This window comes from Macaca thibetana, chromosome 8, assembly GCF_024542745.1.
Source record: "Macaca thibetana thibetana isolate TM-01 chromosome 8, ASM2454274v1, whole genome shotgun sequence".
Taxonomy (NCBI): Eukaryota; Metazoa; Chordata; class Mammalia; order Primates; family Cercopithecidae; genus Macaca; species Macaca thibetana.
In genome coordinates this window covers 120,995,278-121,019,956 of record NC_065585.1, presented here as the reverse complement: position 1 = coordinate 121,019,956, position 24,679 = coordinate 120,995,278, and the positions used below count along the sequence as shown (strand labels likewise).

Sequence of the window (24,679 nt, the reverse complement as noted above, 5' to 3'; positions counted from 1 at the left end):
AGACACAGGAATGTCTCTTAGAAATGGCCACTGATAGGCATCCTCCTCCTCCAGTCAGGAGGGGCTGGTTTCCTCATCTGTTGCAGTCTCGACTGCCAGAGGGAGGCGGGCGTGGTAAGCAGTCGGGGGTTCCTTGTGTTTGGGGTAGTCCGGCTCCCGCTGCCTTTGATTCCGGAACCAATGATCCGAAGCCTTCTTTTCTGATGGGATTCTTTAGCGAGGACACTATCGAGGCGCGACTTCCTGACGCGCATTCGATCCGGGAAGGCGCACTTCCGCTCCCCAGTTGCCGCGGGATGGCAGGCCGGCGTGGGGGAAGGGAGAGGTCGGCGGAGACGAGGGAGGGACCATATCCGGGAGAGTGGCAGCTTCCGACCAGTGGTCGCGCTTCCGGAGAGGCACTTCCGGTGGCGGCGGCAGCAGCGGCTGTGGTGGTTCCGGGTGTCTTTGTCCCCCCGGTGTCGCTGCCCTGGCCCGCAGGTGGGTTAGGGGGCCCCTCGCCGCCCCTCTGCCCCTTCGCCCCTCCGTCCCTCCGCTGACCGAGGGACTGCGAGGGCCGGGCGGCGAAGATGCGTGGGGCGCGGAAGGGGCCGAGCCCCTCTTTGGACTGCAAGTCCCGTCTCCCTGGCAACGGCCTCGGCCTTGGGGGCGGGCGGGAGGAGGAGAAACCGCGCGCCTCAGTCCTCCCTCGGTGGCCTCGCCGCGGCCCTGCCGGGAGACCTGGCGCTGGCGGCTGCTGAGGCCGGAGCGGAGGGCCCGGGAGCGTGGGAGCAGGAGGGTGGCGCGCAGCCGGTTTCGCGTTCGGTCGGCCAGGGAGCTGCCTTCCCACCAGCCGGTCGAGGAAACAACGGGTCGGGCTTCCGGGGAGAGGGCTCACACCATCTCCTCGCCGGCACCGGTCTCCTCCATTTTTCCGGGCCCTGCGTGGAGGGTTTTGGCGGATGTTTTTGAATGAAGGAATGTCATCGGGGCTCTCTCCAGCCCCTCACCCCGCCAACTACTCTGGGGGTGGCGTGGCATAGTGAGAGGAGCGCTAAGTTGTTGGGTGGCCTGGGTGTGAGTACCAGTTTTGTCACTACCTGATTATGTGGCCCCGGGCAAGTCTCTTGATTCTCTCTGAGCACCAGTTTCCTTGTCTGTAAAACAGCATGACAATATGACCCATCACTAGGTTATTGTGAGGGCAAACTGAAACAATGTAATTTATTGTTCCATTTCTTACTTCTCTATATTTTCTCCATCCATTGCCTTCATTCATTCTCATTACCCACCTCCCTGTTTTCATTAATATCCTTATTTAAGATTCTCCACTTTTCCGGGTATAGATGGAAATTTCCCGTGTGAGCTGTTAACTTCTTTCTTTTTGGATTGAAGGCTTTTCCCCACGACTCTGAAAGAGGACAGCGTTCCCAATGTCCCAGTTTAAGCGCCAGCGGATCAACCCACTTCCAGGGGGACGCAACTTCTCAGGTGATCACTTTTTTCCCTACCTGGCCTCATCCTGGGAAGTATGTGCTGTGGAGTTAGTTTGGGGTTTCCCTGGTGGAGAGCAATTTGCTGCTGATGTTCCTCTGGAAAACAGGAGATTCCCACCGTGGTTGCCAGTGAAGCCCTGTGGAGGAGCTGGCTGGAGCTGTAGCCTTTGCATTTACCACATCCTTTGGTTGACTCTAGTGCTTAAGGTGGTAGGGGTGGTTCCTGTAGATTGCTTCTCTTTCCCCATAGGCACAGCTTCAACATCTCTTCTGGGCCCTCCTCCTGGTTTGCTCACTCCTCCTGTGGCCACAGAACTGTCCCAGAATGCCAGGCACCTTCAGGTAGGTTGGGCATCCCTTGTAGTTTCTGCCCTTGGGACTGGATGCATGGAGGCCTGGTGCTCTTCATCTCTTACATAATAGTGTTTATCATTTCTGACCCCTTTCCTGGTAGTAGGCTAATACGGAGTTTCCCAGATAGCCTTCAGACTGGGGCATCTTCATTTCTCGCTCCAGGGAAATTTTTAGCATACGTCTTGGAATTAATGAACTGGAAGTCCTAGAAGAAGGTTGTGGGTCAAGAACCAGCTCAAACATGCCCCGACCCTTAATGATGGAGTATGCCCACCACACACTTGTATTTCACTCTGTGTGAACTCTTGATGCAGTACGCTGAGCAGGGGTGTGGGTTGAGATGAGACTTTCATGGCAGAGTGTGATTTTGTCCAGCTTCCTCTCTTTTATTTTTCAACTGCTCCCTTTTCTTACAGGGTGGGGAGAAACAGCGGGTCTTCACTGGTATTGTTACCAGCTTGCATGACTACTTTGGGGTTGTGGATGAAGAGGTCTTTTTTCAGCTAAGGTAGGCTTGAGGTTGGTCCCCTACTGGAAATGCTTATTGGATTCAGTTCTGTCACCGTGCTGGTATTGCCCACCCCCCTCCCCAAAGCCATTGCTTTGCTGTTTTTGTGCAAGGTGTGGGAAATCTTGATGGGAAAGGCCTCATGGGGCAGTCAGGGTGGCTTGGCCAGGGTCCCTCTCCTAACGGGGCCTCCTGGCTTGTGTGCTGGCAGTGTGGTGAAGGGCCGGCTGCCCCAGCTGGGTGAGAAGGTGCTGGTGAAGGCTGCATACAACCCAGGCCAGGCAGTGCCCTGGAATGCTGTCAAGGTGCAAACGCTCTCCAACCAGGTATTCATCTCTCTTTAGCATGTGCATTGGAAAGGGGAGGGATGGAAGCCCCTGTGCCCTGATAGCTGGGCAAAACCCTGACTTTTCTCAAGGGGGTGGGACTGTATCTTTCCAAGGTAGTGAGTGCCTCAACCATGGGGTCCCCTGAATTTCCTGGCTCTTGTTCTGCAGCCCCTACTGAAGTCCCCAGCACCTCCCCTTCTGCATGTAGCAGCCCTGGGCCAGAAGCAGGGGATCCTGGGAGCTCAGCCTCAGTTGATCTTCCAGCCTCACCGGATTCCCCCACTCTTTCCTCAGAAGCGTGAGTACGAGTGGTACTATTGTGGAGTGTGGCTTTATGGGGTAGTCTGGATCAATGGACTTTCAGGTTGTTGCTGAAAGTCCATTAGCGTAGAGGTGGGTATTTCTGTGTACTGGAAGAAAGGTGGGTGATTTGGATAGGTGTTTAGGATTTTTTTTTTTTTTTTTGATGGAGTCTTGCTCTGTTGCCCAGGCTGGAGTGCAATGACCCGATCTTGGCTCGTTGCAACCTCCACCTCCTGGGTTCAAGCCATTCTCCTGCCTCAGCCTCCTGAGTAGCTGGGACTATAGACATTCACCACTTCGCCTGGCTAATTTTTTGTATTTCTAGTAGAGACGGGGTTTCACCATGTTTGCCAGGCTAGTCTTGAACTCCTGACTTCAAGTGATCCATCCGCATTATCCCCCCAAAGTGCTGGGATTACAGACGTGAGCTACTGCGCCCAGCTGGTTTTTAGGGTTTTTGAGTCACCAGTCATTTCCTTTCTGCAGCTCTGAGTCTCTTCCAGACATCCCACACACTTCACCTGAGCCACCTGAACAGATTTCCTGCCCGGGGCCCTCATGGACGGTTGGATCAGGGCCGAAGGTAAGAGGATGATGTTCCTTTTTTGGCCACTTGTTGACACTAACATTCTCTTTATTTTATTATTATTATTTTTTTGTGTTGGCCAGGAAGTGAAGCCAGGTCTACTGCTTGGAAGGTGGCTATGCTTACCACTGACATTCTCTGCCTGCAGCTAGATCCTAGTCCCTTTTCTCTGAAGTATGTGGACACACTGAAATGCATATAAAAATATTGGAATTTTATACAGTGGTTTAGCAAGTAGGGAGTTGATACAGTTCATCTTTGAAAATGTCATGTTGAGATATTTCTTAAATACTCTTTTATTTCTAGTTCCTAAGTTGAGATGACAGGAATGGAAACTCAATAGTAACACGTCAAAAGTAACACTGCAGTATCTCTTTTAGTTGTTTAAAACGTTCCTTTATAGACACTATTCTCATAAGTATGCTGTTAGAAGATGTATATTGCACTCTGCCTTGGACATGCAGGTAGCTTTCTCAGCCATGTGTGGAGCAAGCATGGCTGATTTGGGCCTTTAGGGTATCCTGGTGATCCTGTCTCATTTGTAGCATTGGGGACCACCAGGAGCATGCTGTCCTGTCCTCTCTCCAGTTCACGTGTTCCTTCCTCAGTCTCACTCTCCCTGAGTGTTTTGCTTGTACCTTTAAAAGTTAAGCTCTAGCCTGATTTAAGACTTGTTCTAGTTCTGTCTTCATTTTAAATTTGTCATAGTGGAGAATTTTAGTATATGCAAGGTAAACAGAAAGGTATGAGGAACCTTATACCCATTACCTAGCTGCTTCAAGTATCAGCTACCATTCTTTTTCATCTCTACCTCCATCTACTCACTGCTCCTACTTGATTTTGTTAAGGTAAAAAAATTTAAGGTGGAACTTACGTAGATTGAAATGCACAAATCTTGACAATTTTGACAAATGGGAAATCTCATGTAACCCTTAACCCTTTTTTTTTTTTTTTTTTTTTTTGAGACAAGGTCTTGCTCTGTCACGCAGAGTGGAGTATGGTGGCGTGATCATGGCTCATTGCAGCCTTGATCTCTCTGGCACAAGCCATCTTCCTGCCTCGGCCTCTGGAGTAGCTGGGACTGCAGGTGTGCACCACCATGCTTGACTAATTTTTTAAAACGTTTTTTGTAAGGCTGGGTGCAGTGGCTCATGCCTATAAATCCCAGTGCTTTGGGAACCTATCTCTACAAAAAATAAGTAAATATTTATTTATTTTTGTGGGGGGCAGAGAAAGGGTTTTGCCATGTTGCCCAGGCTGGTTTTGAACTCCTGGGCTCAAGTGATCCTCCCACCTCAGCCTCCCAAAGCGCTGGGATTACAGGTGTGGGAATTCACCATTGTGAATTCTAACTAGGGGGAAGCTTTGGGATTGTTTGCCATGGGGTTTCCACTACTTGAAACCCTGTGTCCCATTCTCCATTGTAGACACCATATTCATAAGTATATAAGTATATCCAGTGGCTGGTATATGTTTTGCATTTACCCACTTCTCTTGTCCTGTGCATCTTCCTGGTCCTCAGTTTCCAAGGACCTTCTACCTCTCATATTGTGTGAGTTTATTAAAGGCTTCATTACAAAATCACAGCAGGTGCCTTCTGAGACAGCGTAGCCTGGGTGAAGCTCTGTGACTGCTGTGGACTTTCTGCTTTAGGGTTAATTTCAGGCTTTCTCTAGTCAGTTGCATTTGATTGTCCTGGATGTGCTGAGACCCATGCAAGGTCTGTTGTATTACTTTGGCCATTGGCTTCAGTGTCACAGCTTCTACAGAAAGGATGTACAGGTTGAGCATCCTAAATCCTAAAACCCAAAATACTCTCAAATCCAGAACTTTTGAGTGCTGACATGGCGCTCAAGGGAAATGTTTATTGAGCATTTCAGATTTGGAGTTTTGGATTTGGGATGCTCAGCCAGTAGGTATAATGCAAATATTGCAAAATCTGAAAAACATTCCAAACCCAGGACGCTTCTGGTCCTAAGCATTTCAGGTAAGGGATACTCAACCTATACCACCATTGGGAAGGAAATATGATATTAACATCGGTCAGTAGAGAGAATGTGCAGAGTGGGGCCAAGGGTGGTACAAAGTAGGTCATTCTGGGGCAGTAACTTTTATTTATTTAGTTTTGCAACTTTTATGAAGGACTCAACCACATTAATGTTTTGCATGGAAGCCAAGCTTTATTTTGAATTCCTGGCTTTGGGATGCAGAGAACAATGTCTTTATTGAGCAGCTACTACTGAGCTGCGGTTTTTAGACAGGTGTACCCAGGTGGGCTCTGCTGCTGTGGTTCCTGAGAGCTCAGCCCCTGGTGCTGCCTTATGACCTCCTGACAGTGTACAGGAAGGGGAGGAAAGTGGCCACACAGTGTACACCGTTGAGTGGATCATAACAGTTTAGCTAGAGGCCAGTGGCATTACTGTGAGCTGGAAGGTTGTCACAGCGGCTTTGGCATGGGTCTTCTATTAGACACACGGGCTACTGACATCCCATCGAGGCTTGAGAATAAGGCCACTTTAGGATGCAGATGCTCATGCACATGGAAGTGACCCAGGCCAACAGAAAAGAACAGGCCTCATGATAAATCTGTTCAGCTTAGTCACTGGGGTGTGATGAATAGGGAAATGACCCAGGCAGGTCTAAAAGGCAGAACAGAAACCTTCCGGTAAATACAATCAACTCAGTTACCGAGGCACAGATAAATGACAGTTGATTTTATTTCTCTCATGTGACATGGGGGCTTTTCCCCTTATCAGTCTGGTACTTTATAATGAATGGTCTAAAGGTTTTTTCTTCTCAATTATTTTTATTTATTGTACCCATATCTATTGTACTTACAATGTAGTTACAGTGTAATACTGTAGTGACTTATAAAAATGTGTAAAGCAGTACATGCTATTATATAAAATTAAAATAATAGAAATATGTAGGCCAGGTGCGGTGGCTCACAGCTGTAATCCTAGCACTTTGGGAGGCTGAGGCAGGCAGATCACTTGAGGTCAGGAGTTCAAAACCAGCCTGGCCAAGATAGTGAAACCCCATTTCTACTAAAAAAAAATTAGCCGGGCATGGTGGTGGGTACCTGTATTCCCAGCTACTCGGGAGGCTGAGGCAGGAGAATTGCTTGAACCCGGGAGGTGGAAGTTGTAGTGAGCTGACATCACGCCACTGCACTCCTGCCTGGGCAACGGAGTGAGACTGTCTCAAAAAAAAAAAAAAGGAAAATCTCTTGCCACTCTTTTCTCCTGTGTTCTAGTTTAAATCTATACATGTGCATGCTTTTTGCAATTTTAATCTTAGAGTTCAAATTATTTTTGTGTATTTATAAACAGTTTTCCATATTGCAGCATAATCCTGAGTGTTTTAATGGCTGCGTGATTGTTTTTATTTACTATAAAAATCTGGGTATTTGGCTTTTTATTCTGTTTATGCTGCTTCCTATTTTTTCACTATGTGTAGCCTTTCTTCTTTTGAATTAACTTTCTTGGGACAAATTTTCAAGAGTGGAACTATTGGAGCAAATGGTTTGTTTTTATGACTTTAATGTGTATTATTAAGGATTTGTAGCTGTCACTTTTTTTTTTTTTTTTTTTTTTTGAGACAGAGTCTCGCTCTGTCGCCCAGGCTGGAGTGCAATGGCATGATCTCGGCTCACTGCCACCTCCACCTCCCGGGTTCAAGTGATTCTCCTCTCTCAGCCTTCTGAGTAGCTAGGATTACAGACATGTGCAACCACACTTGGCTACTTTTTTGTATTTTTAGTAGAGACAGGGTTTCACCATGTTGGTCAGGCTGGTCTCGAACTCCTGACCTCAAGTGATCCGCCCACCTCAGCCTCCCTAAGTGCTGGGATTACAGGCACCTTGTAACTGTCTCTTCTAATAAACTTTATAGAACGCATAGCATGGATTCATATATGCGTCCCTTGTTTTTAAAAGAGAAATGAGTTTTTTTTCTCATTTCAAAAAAACATTTTAACTATAATTTATGAAGTGCAGAAAAATGGAAAATTATTTGTAAGCTTACTGGAGGCTTCCAACATTAATATTTTATTTCCTTTCAGTCTTCTAAAGTTGTTTTTGCAGTAGCTCAGGCCTACTGTGTATACAATGTTGCAGAGTGTGCTTTTTGCTTAACAGGAATGTTTTTCTGTGTTGTTAAAAGAGTGTAAATATCCATTTTAATATTTTTGTAACATTCTGTCATATGGCTGTTAGCATGGCTTATTTTTCCATGTATTGAATGTAAGGGATTGCGCTTGTTTCCAATTCTTTTGGTTCAGTGTGTATTGAATACATATAACAATGTGATTTCTTACTGTTGGTGATGGGTCAACCTCTAGCGATGACTATGACTCCAAGAAACGCAAACAGCGGGCTGCTGGAGAGCCCTGGGGTGCTAAGAAGCCAAGGCATGACCTGCCTCCTTACCGGGTCCACCTCACTCCCTACACTGTGGACAGGTGAGCGGCGGGGCTGAGGTGGGCTGAGACTTGCTGCTGGTAATAGTTTCTCATGTAAATGAGATGGGGTCTATGCAAGTGCACATGTGTGTTCTCACAGCCTTTTCTTACAAAACAAAAAGCACATGGAAACCTGTTGTACATACTGTTTGGTGGTTTGCCTTTTCACTGAATGTACTTTAGATTTTATTTCATATGAACATTTATTAGATCCAGTTTTTTTTTTTTTTGGCAACTACACAGTATTCATTGAATGGATGAACATGATTTATTTAACCAGTTCTCCATTAGCACTCTATCCTAAATTTTCTTGGAATGAACATCCTTCTACCTACACCTTTGTATTTGTTGCGATCAATTTCTAGAAATGGAGCAGCTGGCTCAAAGGCTTTGCTTTAAGCTTCCATAACTATTGCTAGTTCTCCCGAAGAGGCTGTGCCCATTCTGCTGCCACCAGTGGGGTTTGGAATCCTTATTTCCCCATGCCTTTCCCAACACTGTTAGCTGACTTTTTCATCTTTGTCTAGTTGGTGACACATGATAATGTGATTTGCATTTCTTTAATTATAAGTGAGATTGAGCATATTTTCATGGGCTTTTAATTCTTATGTATTTCTCTTAAGAACCTATTGATGTCAATTTTCTGTTTTAGGCTTTTGAACTTTGTTACTGATTTGTAAGTTCTTTTATATTAAGGCAATGATCCATTTCTTTGTCCTGTATTATAAGTGTTTTCTTTTTTCCCTTTCCTAGTTTGACTTTTGCCATCTAGAGGTTGTAAGTTAAGTGGTCAGATCTGATCTAGCTTCCTTGAGAGGTGCCTTACTTCAAAAGTTCTTTCTCAGACTAAAAAAAGTTTGCCCATTTTTTAAACTCTTTGATGTTCATTTGTAATTTTTAGTGTTTGCTCAGTCTGGATTCCCTTGTTGTCTTCCTATAGCCCCGTCTGTGACTTCCTAGAACTCCAGCGTCGTTACCGCAGCCTCCTGGTCCCCTCAGATTTTCTGTCCGTGCATCTGAGTTGGCTGTCAGCCTTCCCTCTGAGCCAACCCTTTTCCCTCCATCACCCGAGCCGGATCCAGGTCTCTTCTGAAAAGGAGGCAGCTCCAGATGCTGGTGCTGAGCCCATCCCTGCAGACAGTGACCCCGCTTATAGTTCCAAGGTAAGCTGACAGGTGTCTGTCACTTAACCTGATCTCTGGAGGCTGAAGGCAGCTCTGAGTGTCTCCTCCTGCACAGGTACTACTGCTCTCTTCCCCGGGGTTGGAGGAATTGTATCGTTGTTGCATGCTCTTTGTGGATGACATGGCTGAGCCAAGGGAGACGCCAGAGCATCCTCTGAAGCAGATTAAGGTAAGAGCTGGAGGGCAGGAGGAGATGCATTCACTGGTAATGTCCAGAACCTGTCATGTTTCGAGTGCTCGGCTCCTGTTCCTGAATGCACAGAAACGAAGCATCTCGGAGCTGAATGCCCCTCATTTTACCCAGGAGGAAGGTACAGCTCAGAGCTGTTCTGACTAGTCAGGGAGAGCTAGGTGGCTGGCTCATGTTAGCAGATAGAGACCTCACTGTGTGATGGACTTCCCCACTTCCTGCTCCCTTCATCCTGATATTCGGCAGCCTTGCCCTGCAGTGGGAGACCCAGGTAACGGAGTTTTTTGTTTCATATCCCTGATGTCTTTTTGCAGTTTTTGCTGGGCAGAAAAGAAGAAGAGGCAGTGCTGGTTGGGGGTGAATGGTCTCCTTCCCTGGATGGCCTCGACCCCCAGGCTGACCCACAGGTGCTGGTGCGCACCGCCATCCGCTGTGCGCAGGCCCAGACCGGCATTGACTTGAGTGGCTGCACCAAGTGGTGAGTGGGCTTCCTGAGCCTCGGCTGTACCAACCCAGCAGGTTGGGGAGGTTTTGTTGGGGAGGCCCAGTCCCTGCCCCTTTCTGCTGGTTAGCTCTCTTCTGCCCCCTAGTCCCGCTCCTGCCCCCTCTACTGCCTCAGGCTAGGGTGGGGTGTATGCCAAAAGCCGGCTGAGCCCCAGGCTGCACTTGAGACTCCCTCGAGTTGTCCTCACACCTTGTAGGGTGCTTGTATGGTTGCGGCCTCCCCGTGACCATTTCTTGAGGACTTGGTCTGTAGCTTTGCTGTTGTGTTTTCAAAGCTTGGCTTGCAGTATGTGCTTATTGAGTGCTGACTGGAAACTGAAGCCCTTGCCTGTGAATGTGGTGTCTGCGTGGAGTTGTCAGTAACGAAGTTAGTACTTCCTTTTGCTATGTGTAGGTGGCGCTTTGCCGAGTTTCAGTACCTGCAGCCGGGACCCCCCCGGCGGCTCCAGACAGTGGTGGTATACCTGCCGGACGTCTGGACCATCATGCCTACTTTGGAGGAGTGGGAGGCCCTGTGCCAGCAGAAAGCTGCAGAGGCAGCTCCTTCGACCCAGGAGGTACCAGGGGTAAGGCTGTGCCTTAGCCAGCAGCGGGAGATATAGGTGGCCTGATCCTGGGACCCAGAGGGTCTCATCTTGGCTATTGTCACAGGAAATGGAGCCTACTGAACAGGCACCGGACGCCTTGGAGCAAGCAGCAGACACTTCTAGACGGAACGCAGAACCTTCAGAGGCCAGCACACAGCAGGAAACGGACACTGATCTCCCAGAGGCCCCTCCACCCCCGCTAGAACCTGCTGTCATCGCACGCCCTGGCTGTGTGAACCTGTCCCTCCATGGGATTGTGGAGGATCGGAGGCCAAAAGAAAGGATCTCTTTTGAGGCAGGTGTCAGAGTCTTGGGGAGGCTATGGGCTGGGATCTGTGGGCCTTGAGCAGTCTTTCTTCCTGATGCTCATGGACCCTGCCACATCCCCGTCAGGTGATGGTGCTGGCTGAGCTGTTTCTGGAGATGCTCCAGAGGGATTTTGGCTATAGGGTTTATAAGATGCTGCTGAGCCTTCCTGAAAAGGTCGTGTCCCCACCTGAACCTGAGAAGGAGGAGGCGGCCAAGGAGGAAGCCACCAAGGAGGAAGAAGCCATCAAAGAGGAGGTGGTCAAGGAGCCCAAGGATGAGGCACAGAATGAGGGCCCGGCTGCCGAGTCAGAGCCCCCACTGGTGAGTATCCTGCCACCTCAGGCTGTCGTAGTGCTTACCGTGACCACGCATCTTCACCCTGGGCTCTGAGTGCTTCCTGCGCCCTAGCTCATTCCCCACTCCCTTGCTCAGCACGCACTGAGGCCACACAGCTAGTAAGTGGCACACCTAGTGGAAGGGAAGGTGGCGCAGAGGAGTGCAGGGAGCATGGCTGAGGAGCCTGACAGCATAGAAACCCGAGTCACTGAAAATGCTTAGCAGAGTGGGGTGCTTTGATTGTCTGATGGTTAACTAGAAAATATTGTAGGTGGGGTGTAATCCCAGCACTTTGGGAGGCCAAGGCGGGCAGATCATGAGGTCAGGAGTTTGAGACCAGCCTGGCCAATATGGTAAAACCCTGTCTCTACTAAAAATACAGAAATTAGCTGGGCGTGGTGGTGTATATCTGTATTCTTAGCTACTCAGGAGGCTGAGGCAGGAGAATCCTTGAACCAAGGGAGGTGGAGGTTGCAGTGAGCCGAGGTCGTGCCACTGCACTCCGCCCTGGGTGAGAGAGCAAGACTCTCTTGAAAAAAAGTAAACAATAAAATTTGTAAACCTTTTCTAAAACACTAGTCTTTTTTTTTCTTTGAGATGGAGTCTCGCTCTGTCGCCCAGGCTGGAGTGCAGTGGCGCAACCTCGGCTCACTGCAACCTCTGCCTCCCAGGTTCAAGCGGTTCTCCTGCCTCAGCCTCTCGAGTAGCTGAGATCATAGGCACCCACCACCATGCCTGGCTAGGTTTTGTACTTTTGTAGAGATGGGGTTTCACCATGTTGGCCTGGCTGGTCTTGAACTCCTGACCTCAGGAGTGCTGGGATTACAGGCGTGAGCCACCGTGCCCAGCTGTTTTTTGTTTAAATACTATCAAATAAATGTAATTTCTTCTGGGACTAAGATCAACTCCTGAGGAAAAAAGCCCAGGTGTCTGGTGATGCCCTGGCATGCTCTGAGTTCCACTTAATGAAATAAATACATGAAATGAGATGGTGTCTAGAGCCCTCCATACAGTGCCCGGGGCATACTTATTACTCAGGTGTCAGCCATGATTACTATTGGTAATTACGGTAACTGCCTTCCTTCTAATCACCTTCGTCTGCCTCCCTAGAAGGAGGATGGGCTTTTGCCCAAACCACCCTCTTCTGGGGGAGAGGAAGAAGAAAAACCCCGGGGCGAGGCTTCCGAGGACCTGTGTGAGATGGCCCTGGACCCAGAACTGTTGCTTCTGAGGGATGATGGAGAGGAGGAGTTTGGTATGTTGAGTGGTGAGAGGGGAGCTCGCAGGCTCGGGATGTGGCTTTCCACCTGTGGCCAAGCTGGTTTTAATTTTTGGACTGTGGAGCTGGGTGGGCCCTGCTCTCCATTTATCTTGGGCTTTCTGTAGCAGGAGCAAAGCTGGAGGATTCGGAGGTCCGGTCCGTTGCCTCAAACCAGTCAGAGATGGAGTTCTCTTCACTTCAGGACATGGTGAGGCCTCTTCTCCACCTCTCTGGGCCTTAGTGGTGGTGAGGCTTGGCAAGGCCTTCGGCACACTCCTGGGAGAAGGATGCTTACCAGTGATTTCCTTTCTTGATGGACCCAACACACAGTGTGGTCCTTGGCTCATGGAAGGGCACGTTCATAGGCTCCAGGAGAACATTTCAGTGTCTGTCGGGGTGAATGGGAGAGAGGAGCACAGGAGCTTTTGTGAAAGTGCCCCAGAGAGGAAGGCTGGCTTGGGTGTGATGAACATCAGCCAGGCTGCTTGATGTTTTGTGTTTTAGAGATGGGGTCTCGCTATGTTGCCCAGGCTGGAGCACAGTGGTTGACAGGCATGAGCATAGTGCACTGCAGCTTCGAACTCCTGGGTTCAAGTGATGCTCCTGCCTTAGCCTTCCCAGTAGCAGAGACTTTAGGCATGCATTACTGCATGTGGCCTGAGCTGCATGTGGCCCGAGCCTACTGGATTCTGAACAGGCTGAATCCTGGGCGATAGAGCCACTGAGGGAACTATTTGAAAATCCTGCTCATCTTTGTTTTCTTTGCAGCCCAAGGAGCTGGATCCCTCTGCTGTGCTCCCCTTGGACTGTCTGCTTGCTTTTGTGTTCTTTGATGCCAACTGGTGTGGCTACTTGCACCGGCGAGACTTGGAGAGGATCCTCCTTACCCTTGGGATCCGGCTCAGTGCAGAGCAGGTACCTTCTTTCTTCTGCCTCAGCACATGGGCACAGGCCTGCACTTGCTCCTGCTCCAGGTTCCTGCCCACGGCCAGGGTCGGGGACTGGGCCTTCTGGTCAGCAGGTGTCTGGGGGTGTGTTTTCTGCAGGCCAAGCAGCTGGTCAGCAGGGTGGTGACCCAGAACATCTGCCAGTACCGGAGCCTTCAGTACAGCCGCCAGGAGGGCCTGGACGGTGGCCTTCCCGAGGAGGTGCTCTTTGGTATGTCCTGAGCCCTGCAGCCTTCCTGGGCACGGGTAGGGCAGGCTGCCCTCTCCGGAGACCCCATCCTGCAATCTTTTTCATGGTTCCCTCTAGGAAACCTGGACCTGCTGCCCCCTTCTGGGAAGAGCACGAAGCCAGGTGCCGCCCCTACGGAACACAAAGCCTTGGTGTCCCACAATGGCAGCCTGATCAACGTGGGGAGCCTGCTGCAGCGCGCGGAGCAGCAGGACAGCGGCCGGCTCTACCTAGAGAACAAGATCCACACACTGGAGCTGAAGCTGGGTGAGGGCCTAGGGCTGCATCCACCACGGGGGCACGTGCAGACCAGTAGGGAACCCGTTGCTTAGGCTCAGGCCCTGCCCTGTGCTCTGGGCCTTGATGGAGCAGCCATCCCTCTGTTTCCTCCTCCACCTTGCAGAGGAGAGCCATAACCGTTTCTCAGCCACTGAAGTAACGAATAAGACGCTGGCGGCAGAGATGCAGGAGCTGCGAGCCCGGCTGGCGGAGGCTGAGGAGACCGCTCGGATGGCGGAGCGACAGAAGAGCCAGCTCCAGCGGCTGCTGCAGGAGCTCCGCAGGCGCCTGACCCCCCTGCAGCTGGAGATCCAGCGGGTGGTGGAAAAGGTAAGGTGGGGGTGGACCAGGAGGCAGCACAGCTCCTTTCCCTGAGCTCCAGAAACCCCTGGAAGGGTGCTTGCCCCTATGTCCGGAGTGACCAGAGGGCCAGCAGGCACCAGCTTCTTCCTTCCGTCGCTTGCCAGGCTGTGTGCCCCTGGTTGCAGGTTCTCTGGGAATTGAGCAGTCAGCAGCGTGCAGTGAGCGGGAGCTTCCCAGCAGGAGACAGTCCGCAGTCCTCAGATCGCCTTGCCAGGCCTGATTCTGGGTACATCTGTTTCAAACAGGCTGACAGCTGGGTGGAGAAAGAGGAGCCGGCACCTAGCAACTGACGGCCTCACACGGAACTGCCATCCTGTGAGGGCAGCGGTGGCGCTCGGCAAAGTTGGAGCCCTTGCGGTACCAGAAAGCAGCGGGAGCGAGACCTGGGAGCCAGGGCAGGGGTGGCTGACCCCATGCTCAGCCTCTAGGGGACGGCAGGCCATCAGGCTGGGGGCTGTGCTATGTGGGATGGATGTGTGAGGAACCCCGGTTCCAGTTAACAACTAAATACAACATCTTTTGCACCCCTAGAATGTCATATTGCCCTCAACCTTGGTATTTCTCCTGGGGCCCTTTTAGTCTTGTGCTGACTTTCTCCTGTCCTTTTCCAGTTTAGAATAAGACAGGGGAGAAAAAGGCTTTTCAAGTGTGTGACAAGGTCTGATGTCAGTGAACTGAACTGAAGAGACAGACGTGGAGCCTGGCTGGGGCTAAGCAACCCCTCCTCCGGATGGCACAGGCTCTGCTAGGTTCCAGATGCAGGCTCCTGGGGGAAGGGTCTCCCTTGGCCATCACGGGAATGGAGTCCATGCTAGACAGTGCTCAGTGTTGGGCTGGGTTTGCCAATAGAACACTGTGTTCAGTCACCCCAGATTTGCCAGAAGAAACCAGCACCTCTTTCCCGTGGCTCCTGTGTTCAGAATGTGGTATTGGCTCTGGCCCAGCCTTCTCCCCTGTTACCCATAATTCTTGCCTCTTTCCATAATCCGTGGTTTCAGTTTGACTTTGTATATAAAGTTGGGTTTTTTTTTTTTTTTTTTGGCTTGTTTTTTAAATAAACCAAAGTCAAAAACAAACCGAGCGTGTCCTCCACAGCTCTTTCCTACTCCTCTCCTAGGCTTGCCTGCGTGCCCTTCCGCCCAGCATCTCTGCTGGACCACGGTGCAGTTCACTCCAAAAGGTGGGGCAGGGCCGGGGAGGCGCACACAGACCCCTGCGTGCTGGGCTGCCTGCTGGAGGGTGCTGCTGCTCAGCGGAGGGCAGCAGGCCCTGGAAGAGGAATTTCCCCTGCTCGCCCTAAGTTATAACAATACCATGTGGACATTTCTTTGAAAACTTTACTTGAAAAAATAAAATTCCAAATACTCAGGTGAGACACAAACCCACTGTTTTTGCTTTGAGACATGCGAATTCTTGTGGGACATTCTGTGTGGTGGGACAGTTCCACTGACAGTTTGAGGTCCCGAGGTAACAGTTCTCAGTGACCTCGGGAACCCCAACGACTTGGGTCCCAAAGTCACGAGGGTAGCTTTTGTCTTGCTAGGAAGCTGGCTGAGGGCCTGCCAGGGTGGAGGAACAGCTCTCCTGGGCAGGGTTCAGGGCCTCTCCCAGAAAAAAGAGGCTTTTAAGTGAACAGGCAATGAGGGGCCAGAGGGCTCCCCAGGATGGGTCTTTTGGAGGTAGATTTGATGCCCACAATGCATGCAGGGCTAAGACTCCCAACTGAGCCGACAAAGCCCACAGCTTCAGAAGGGCTGCAGCTTGCTCAGGCCATGGGCCAGGATGCATGCTGGACGGTTCTCCAAATAAAAAAGCCCCAAGGGTTTGTCTACGCTGCTTACCTGCTGGGGCTGTGAGTGGGGAGATGGTGGCCTGTCTAGGGATCCTGGTGCCAGGCTCAGAAAGAGTCATTCATTGCAAAGGGCCGGCAAGTGAACCAGGGCCACCTCTGTCCCCAGCCTGTGAGAGGAGCAGTTAGCCCTGAGAAGGGCAAGGACGAGCGAGGCTGACCGTGTCACAGGAGTCGTCCAAGAGTGACGGGGATTCAGTCATCGGCCACAATGGAGAGGGCCCGGAGCTCACTGAGTTTGGCCTCGTTCTCCCGCTCCCGCTGCTCATCGGAGTGGCCTGGCTGGTCAAGCTGCTGGGTCAGGTCTCCAAAGATCTTGTGCATTTCCGAGTAGTACACAACCTGGGGGAGGTGGCGGGTTGGCACATGCTGGCTCCAGAAAACCATGTGCTTCAGAGGGCGAGAGGCTCACACTCCTCTGCTACCCCCTGCCCTCACCCCTCTGGAGCTGTGTAGCAGTGTGCCTTTGGGAATGTGCAGGGCATGGAAAGGCTCTAGCTAAGACTGAACCAAAACGAGCCGGGGAGCAACAGGGCCTCAGTGGCTGCAGGTGGAGGTGCCCCTGCTTTGGGCGCCTGGTTTCCCCAGCAGCAGGTGCAGGAAGGCATGGGCCTCCTAGGGCAACTGTGGGATGTTGGGCACCACGACGAGTTTTACTGCTTTTTGTAAGCTAGGGGAGAACCCACGGCTTTTGTCCATGGCAGAAAGAGGGTACGGTAGACTGGTGGCTCCCAAAGCCCTAAGCCAGCTTTAGAAGCACAGGCGAGAAAGGGGATGCCCGTCTAGCCTTCCATTCCCTCCCAACTTGCATCCCACCCTTGCTCATGGCCCAAGTTGTGTGGCCAAGGGGACAGCTCAGAGGCCAGGTTCACTGCCAGGGTCCCTCTAGGGAGGCACCAGAACCGGGGTGGGAAGGGACACAGGGATGAGGGTGGGGCAGGTGGAGGAATGGGGAGGCCTGTCAGTTCTCACAGATGGCTGAGGACCAGGGGCTTTTCCACAGACAACAGGGGCCACTTCTGCCTCAGTTTCTATCTCATGACCCAATGAACACATGCAGTTTCCTGAAAGCTTCCACACTTTACACTCTAGACACAAGGAGGAGCTCTAGACACTAAGGGGACCTTGTGGGAAATGCCAGGTGGGGCAGGGACCCACGGCTGACACTCCTGAGGTGAGATTTCTGCCGGCCGACGGGGAGCTAAAGTGAGCTGGTCTCAACACTGCTGTCACCTCTGGGCTGGGGGTGGGCTGCCCTACCCGCCCCTCCCTGCCCAAGCCACTGCGCTCTGAGTCACCGGGGATGCTCACTTCTCCATGACTAATGGCAGCCGGGCGGGTGAGGAGGAGGCTGGGGCCCAGGAGGCAGTCAACAGCCCCCAGCAATGCTGCCTGGTTACAGGGCATCCCTGGCCTCCCATCTGCTCCAACCTGGGCATGCGAGAGCCTGGCACCCTGTGGCTTCCTCCTGTGAGCAACAGGAGGGAGGGTGTAGGGCAGCACCTAGGTGATAGTAAGGAAGGGGCAGGGCCAGGTCTCCCGTGAACCCAATGGGGTGGCTGAAAGGAGCCCTCACTGCAGGAGCAAGTGTCGGGAGAAGTCCCCACCCCTCCTGCAGAAGGCTCTAGGTCTCATGCTGCCTACAGATGGCACAGGCCCAAGTACGTGAGTCACTGACAAGGCCCAGCCCTAGCATGAACCCTGCTCAGGCGTCCTGATTGGGGTGGGTGGCCACCCTGACTTCGGCCCGGCAGGGTGGGTGTGCGGGCCAGGGCTTCATGGCTGTGACTGCGGGGCCGGTAGGGAACGGCCACTGGAGGGCGCCAAATGCCCACTCAGGTGGCGTAGTCTGCGGCTCAGGGACCTGGCGCAGATGGCTGCTAAGGGTGTTGGGGTACTGAGGCTGTCGCTGAGTACGAGCCATCAACAGGGTCCTGTGTGGAAGGGACCCGCTTCTGGCATGGGTGCCCACCCTTTTCTATTTTGCCAGTTGGGGGAACAATCCTTGCTAAAGGCTTGAAGATGGAGGAGGGTGAGGAGCGTGGGAGCCATAGGTGTTGCCACTCCGTGTCCTCCCATCCCCGAGTGGAAGGGGACACTGGGGCCTGGCCTGTGTCTGACCCCCAGTGGCGCCCCCATGCCTCCAGGCCTGCCTTTCCACCCCAGGGCCCTAGCAGCAGCCCTGAGTGTGGCTCTCCCCAGGGCTCTGGCACCCCTTCCCTAGTGGCTCCAAGGCAGGACTCCTGCCGTTTCCTGCTAAAAAGAAGACTGGCTCAGGGTGTAGGGGAGGGGAGCTGAGTCCTCAGAATAGGCCTCCACTCTCCAGATCCCTTTCTCCTCAGCACCACCCCAGGTCAAGAACCTGCACACCTGAGGGTGCGGGGCAGAGGGGCTACTCAGAGTGAAATGCAGAGAGATCCAGGGAGGAACTGCCGGACAAAAGGGAACCTCGGCCATGCCTGCTCTGGGATTCACCAGAGCAACGTGAGGACTCTAGCAGCAGACAGGGTTCCCAAGTCGCCGAGCCGGGGACTCTGGTACTGGAATGAATTCCTTCGGGGCCGTGCCTGGGGTGGGTGCCCTGTCTTTGTGGAGAATGGCTAAGCCACCCTTCCAGCGTGGGTAACAGGGAGTGGCATGAGCTATGTCCACCCAGAGGAAGAGCGTCTGGGCCTCACCTGTGCTCGGATGAGGGACTCAAAGCTGGGCTGGAAGTAGTCGAGGCGGCTGCCGTAGAAGCGCGGCATCTCCTCCAGCAGCTGCCTGTTCTTGGCCTCGAAGTCCTCCCGCACAGGCCGTAGCTCCTCTCGCGCCTAGGGAACAAGACCCTGGCTGGCAAAGCTCTGTCTCACTGCTGGGTGTGGGATATGGGATGGGTGGGGTGGGGACGGCTGGTGTCTTGGTCCTGGTGTCCCCAGGTGAAGGGAGGGACTTACCACAGGTGGCCACAGTTGCCCATCTGTCCAGCCCCTGCCCGCCTGTCTCCCCTGGTACCTGGTGGAGCTTGGCCAGCACTGGCCCCGTCTTCTCCTTTTCCTCATACTTCTCCACCTTGGCCTGCAGCCTCCTGTAGTCCTGCAAGGCCTGTTCCCGCCGCTTCACCGCCATGTTGAGGCTCGGGAAGACGCTGCCGAACCTGTGGGACAAGCTGGCTGGAGATGGGCCCGCTCTTGGAGGGGCAGCCTGGTCAGCACTCACTTTTCCATAAATGTGCCCTGAGCACCTAACTAAGTGCCAGACCCTGCTCTAGGTCTTGGGGAGTTCACCGTGAACAAGACAGATGAGGCCCTGTCCCCCGGAGCTTGTGCGAAAGCGGACAATGTCGTGGGGTGAGGGCAAATGAGAGGGGGCGGGGCTGTGGGCCAGGTCCCAGGAGTCCGGCAGCACAGGGTGGCCCAGGAATGAAAGGTGCCCTGATCCCCACCTCCTGTGAGCTTTATCACACGATGGACTAGAGGATTGTGGGGAAGGTGCCTTGAAGTCATCTGGCCAAGACCTCACTTTTAAAAAGGAGGGAAACTGAGGACAGAGAGATGACCTATGACTCATCCAAGGTCACCATTGGGCAGAAAAGGTCTAGAAGACAACACAGGTGTCCATGTTCTCTGTCTGGCACCCTTTCCAGCCCTCACAGTGCCACTGGCAGGTGGCAGAACTGAAATCTGAACTCCGTCCTGGCCCAGGGCATCTTCTCCTTCAAGGGCTCCTTGGCAACACGAAAGCAGCAGAAATCCTATGGTTCTGCCACTGGAACAGCCAAAGTGCCAACCAGCCGCTTCAGTAAAATGGCCCGAGGACCTCCTACTACCCCACCGTGACTAGAAGGGACCGCATGGGAGACTCAGAAGAGGGGCCCCAGAGAGAGCAGCGGTGGATGTCGTGGTGCTGCAGGTCCACACGGGCCTCATCTTTGGGACCCACGTGGCCTCTAGTGACCAGAGCAGTGCTCTCCTAAGGCTCTCGCTGCTGCTGCTGCTAGAGGGCTGGCCCTCGGCACGATGGCAGGGGGCGTCTACCAGGCAAGCCAGAGACCCTGAGCGCCCGGGATCTGGCTGTGCAGCCCAGGGAGCTCGTGACTCTGTGGCCATTCGGAGGTGACCCAGGACCAGAAGAGGTGGTTCCTCCTGGAGGTTTTTATGGGAACCCAGAGAGGAGGAAAGACGAGGGCAGGAGGCAGTCACTGAAGCTTGGGTCAGCCTCTCACAGGCGCTCAGAGACTCACTGTCAGGTTCCAGGAGCTCAGGCACCACACGGAGCAGGACTTCCCAGATCTGCCTCTCAAAGGGCATGACCAAGAATCTGGTTTAGAGAGAGTCTTGCTCTCTCACCCAGGCTGGAGTGCAGTGGTGTGATCTCTGCTCACTGCAGCCTCTGCCTCCCGGGTTCCAGTGATTCTCATGTCTCAGCCTCCCAAGGAGCTGGGATTACAGGCGTGCGCCACTATGCCCAGCTAATTTTTGTATTTTTAGGAGAGACGGGGTTTCACCATGTTGGCCAGGCTGGTCTTCAACTCCTGACCTTGGGTGATCCACCCGCCTCGGCCTCCCAAAGTGCTGGGATTACAGGCATAAGCCATCGCGGCCGGCCTGGTTTTAAAAAGCCTCACAAATCACGTGTCCATTTGAGGTAACAGTTTTGCCAGAGAATAAGTGGATATAAACTTTACCAAAGCATTAAATGCCCCAAACTAAGTCACAGACCCAGGGGCACATTTTGATGAAACAAAGGGCTTATCCCCAAGACAGGCTACTAACGTGAATCCTCTACCTCAACAGTGTCCGTAACCAATTCCCTGTCTAACAAGGTGCTAAGTGGGTGAAGCCACCAAAGCACCCTGAATCCTCACCCGTGCCCTTAGACAGTAATCAAACCAGCATCTGACCGACTTGCTGGGCAGAAGCCATGGGCCTCCCAGCACTGTGCAGAGAACGCAGGCCCCTCAGCACTACGGAACTGAGGGTGGGAAGCAGACACCACCAGGACGCATGGTCACCCATGGCGTGGGCTGGAGTGAGACCGCTGGGAGGAGCTAGGCTTGATGCTTTTGCCCAGGGCAGCTGCGTGGTGGAGCTGCAGCTGCTGGGGAGCCCCGCCCCCTTCCTGGGCAGCTGAGAGGCACGTGCTCTGGCAGCAGGTGCAGCTGGGCCTGAGAGGATACCAGGCCGCCTCTCCCACCACCCCAAATGGCCAAGGGACCACCGGCAGCCACCCCGGTCCTCGCCCTATCCTTGTGTTAGAAGCCACCTGCTGCTTGGATGGTCCCAGTGCCTGGGCCTTGTGGGTGCCTGGGAGCTGCCGGGTGGGTGCAGGCACTGGGACAGGGCATGGATGAGAGGCAGGCAGGAGGCAGCAGGTGGAGAGCTCTCTGGCCCTGGCCTCAATCCCACCACCCTGAGCTCACATCCTCAGGAAGGAGGGCATCACAGTGTCAAGCCATGTGTGCGCAAGGCGCCTTCCACAGCGCGGGATGGGAGGAGCCGCATGCTCGTTGCTCCAGCAGCCTGACCCCCCACATCCCCTGCGGCACTCTCATAGCCTCCTTCCCACAGCTGTCGGCTGGGGCTTATTATTTCCTGGGCCAGAGTCAGAGCCACCAGGAGCACTGACTACAGGGGAGTGCCGAGCAGGGGTGAGGGAGGCGGGGTTACAGAGCTCCTCAGGGGATGGGGTGGTGGTATCTCCAGGTAGCCACCTGGCTGCATGGGCTCCTGCCAGCCCCCTGGAACCAAGACCACCTGCCTCTGCAGGAGACGTGGCTGCAGGCCACCTGCATTGTCCGCTTTCGCACAAGCTCCAGGGGACAGGGCCTCATCTGTCTTGTTCCTACCCCTGTGGGAAGAGCACGTCTTCACCATGAAAACCTGTTTCCCATGACAGCACCCCTCAGTCACCAAGAGGCTCTGCCTGCTCAGGCCACTGGAGGTGACTGCTGATAAATTACCACTGCGGTGGGGGGGAGGTTGGGTCCTGGGATTGGGATTCCCTAGGGGTAGGGACAAGTGTCACACCCTTCTACATTCAGGGGGCCTCACATCAGTCAGGGCGGGGCGCAGCTTGTGCCGAGGTGATTGAAGAGTGGGGGACCAGGACTCTGTCACATCTGCCCTGGTCACTGACCCATTGAGGCCCCATCTCCCTGTTTTCTACTTAGCAACAGAACAGACTTTGCCAAAGCCTCGGGGTGGACAGTGGACGTGCGATGGTGCTGTGTGGGATCTCAGGTCAGGGCTCAGGGTGCTGGCAGGGGAAGTGGAGACATGCACAGGCTGGGCCCCTGTGGCAGCCCCTCCCAGATATGCCCCTGGGACCCCACAGAGGCCCTGCTGACTCTACCCAACCACATCGGGGGCGGGGGGCCTCTCCCCAGGCGTGAAGCCAGGACCCAGGCTCCACTCTGCTGTCCCAGCGCACTTCACCCCTCCTCTCTCCCTGCCCACCAAAACCTCTCCCGCTCCTAGGCGCTGACTGTCCCATTCTGAGAAGTCAGTTTGGCTCTCTCCTTCCACATGGGAGGAAACAGCCTCTGAGGCCTGCTGGGGGCAGGTGCGACAGCCCACTCAGCACGCCCCGCTCCATGGTCCTGCGCCACGCCTGGCCGCTGACCCGAGAACACGCCGTGGCTTTCCACTAGACTGTAAGCCACTGAAGTCTGTTTTACATTTATCCTCAAAGAAGGGGGCCAGGCTAGGCCCAGGCCAGTGATCAAAGAATTACCCATGATCACTGCCCAATTCCTGTCTGTCCTAAGGCTCAACATCAAACTCACTCCCCTGGGGATGGGAGGGGCGAAGAGGAGCAGGAGAGGGAAAGGGAGCGAGGCCGGCTGGGAGGTGGGCTGGGCGCAGCCAGCACTGGTGGGGAATGCCTGCCATGCCTTGGTCTGTGCCCACGCAGCCGGGAGCTTCCACCCACCAGGAAAGGGAAATTGAAAGCATCCCCATCCGACATGTGAATGCGGCCCAGAGACTGGGGATTAGAGGCCGAGCCCCTGCAGGGAGGCCGGGGGCGGTGGGGTGGCCATGTGGCCATGATCTTCATCAGAGGACAGGAAAGCTGGAGTTTCCTGTTTCCGGTGCTGGGGTCCCTGGGAGCTTCTCTTCTGGCAAGAGGAAGCCAATGGGAGGAGGCTGTAGGCTGCGCAGTTTTATGTGGTTGGGGGAGATCATATGTCAGCTGTGGGGACGCAGGGAGAAGCCAGCCAGGCAGGCCTGAGGGCTCATGCAGAGGTCAGCGGATCTGCCGCGGAGATGTGCGCCCCCTCTGCCACGCCCCCACCTTCCTGGCAGGTGGTGGGCCACCAGGGTGGTGGGAAGTGGCCGGGGTTTCTCTCCATTTGGGCTTCAGAAGCCAGGAATCAGATTTCAAGGGCGCCTTGTTGATACTGAAATTGAAGTGGGAGTCAGTTCCCCAGTTCTCTGAGTCCCTGCCTCACTCTGCCAGCCATGGGTGCCTGTAGCAGCCTCTGTGTCCGTCTCTGGGACCTGTGTGGCCCTGGCACAGAAGAGCCCTCTGTGGGCAGGGTCTGCTCAGCCTGCGTCCTTCCCAACCAGCCCTGAACAGTCTATCCTGAAGCCCAGGACCAAAATCCATAGCCACGGAGCTCTCTCTGCACCCCAGCTCCCTATGCAACCCTGTGGCTTGGGGCTGCACCGTTACCAGTAGGCAGGGGGTGGTGGATGCCCACTCTGGGGAGGCTGGGGGGCCAGGGCCGGAGTGGGAGGCACAGTCCCTTCCCTCCCTGCCTTCTCTGAGCCTCCATGGTCCTGGCGTAGAAACAAGAGCTTGCTAGGGTCTGGGGGCCTTTTCTTAACCCCAAACTTCAGGTCTGCACAGTCAACGAACAGCTCAGCAATCCCAAACACCAGGGGCTGCAGGATCAAAAACTGCTCCCCTCATTGCCCTCTGGGCCCTGGGCCAGGCCAGTGATCATTAGGCAGAGCCTCATTACCCGGCCCTGGCAAGTCACTGCCCGGGACCACCGCAGAAGAGGCAACAAAGCGCAGCTGGGCGAGCACGAGCTTTCTAGGTCACAGCCTGCTCGTGAGAGGCCAGGGAAGATGAAGTGATTCCGGGCTTCAAGGCACGGCTCTGCCTGTTCCCCGCCCTGGGGACCGAGGGAATAGGCCTGTCTGATCGCTGACCAGGGCCTGCCCAACAGAAGATGAGTCTCACAGAAGCATTCCTGACCCCAACAGGTCACAAGCTAGGGGACCTTCCCGGGCCAGACCCCGCTGCCGCGCCCCTCCCCATGTGCGGCCACCCCCACATTTCCAAAGCTGAGTGCTGCAGGCAGCTGCTCTCCCAATCCAGCGGGGCAAGATGAAAGGCCTTGCTCATGTCCACTGAGGGCTGGCCAAGATCTCTGCTAGCTCCATTCAGCAAGCCCCGGCCCAGTGGCTCTCAATCAGGAGGAAGCGGTCAAATGACCACCAGAGCAGCGGCGGTTGCTGGGTGGGGTGGGGGGGGGCGGTGGCAGGGGTCCCCTGAGCTCACCTGGGCCATGCGGGTGCTCTGGAGCCCCCAGGAGCATGGATGCTTAGGCCACAGGTCACAGAGCTGATGTCCCCACTCAGTTTCCCATCAGGCCCCATGGGAATCTGGGGACAGGCAGCTAGAAATCCTGT

At 53.9% G+C, this 24,679-nt stretch overlaps 2 protein-coding genes across 5 annotated transcripts in view; one reads left to right on the top strand and one right to left on the bottom strand.

Moving 5' to 3' along the window:
* The first annotated feature begins 274 nt into the window (after positions 1-274).
* CCAR2 (cell cycle and apoptosis regulator 2) lies at positions 275-15,282 on the top strand. Of its 3 annotated transcripts, none has more exons than XM_050801413.1 (21): positions 275-480; positions 1,375-1,470; positions 1,726-1,817; positions 2,246-2,337; positions 2,549-2,663; positions 2,835-2,964; positions 3,456-3,552; positions 7,898-8,017; positions 8,958-9,180; positions 9,257-9,370; positions 9,706-9,869; positions 10,290-10,452; positions 10,547-10,777; positions 10,876-11,112; positions 12,238-12,382; positions 12,514-12,596; positions 13,157-13,303; positions 13,435-13,546; positions 13,643-13,831; positions 13,968-14,173; positions 14,452-15,282. In XM_050801413.1, exons 2-21 carry the CDS (start codon positions 1,413-1,415, stop codon positions 14,494-14,496), a joined length of 2,763 nt encoding a protein of 920 aa, XP_050657370.1. In that variant the 5' UTR covers positions 275-480; positions 1,375-1,412; the 3' UTR covers positions 14,497-15,282. The 3 variants fall into 3 exon arrangements, with proteins under 3 accessions (XP_050657370.1, XP_050657368.1, XP_050657369.1); XM_050801411.1 differs by having other exon boundaries at positions 10,290-10,461; XM_050801412.1 differs by lacking the exon at positions 275-480 and adding an exon at positions 647-1,056 and having other exon boundaries at positions 10,290-10,461.
* A 243-nt stretch (positions 15,283-15,525) lies between these two features.
* The window catches only part of BIN3 (bridging integrator 3), a 135,710-nt gene continuing 126,556 nt past the window's right edge, over positions 15,526-24,679 (bottom strand). For both annotated transcript variants that reach the window (XM_050801454.1, XM_050801455.1), the window contains 3 exons: positions 19,050-19,191; positions 18,734-18,868; positions 15,526-16,397 (listed from right to left, as the gene is read on the bottom strand). In XM_050801454.1, the coding sequence (XP_050657411.1) occupies positions 16,251-16,397; positions 18,734-18,868; positions 19,050-19,191 (424 nt within the window). In that variant the 3' untranslated portion in view covers positions 15,526-16,250. The remainder of the gene's footprint in view (positions 16,398-18,733; positions 18,869-19,049; positions 19,192-24,679) is intronic.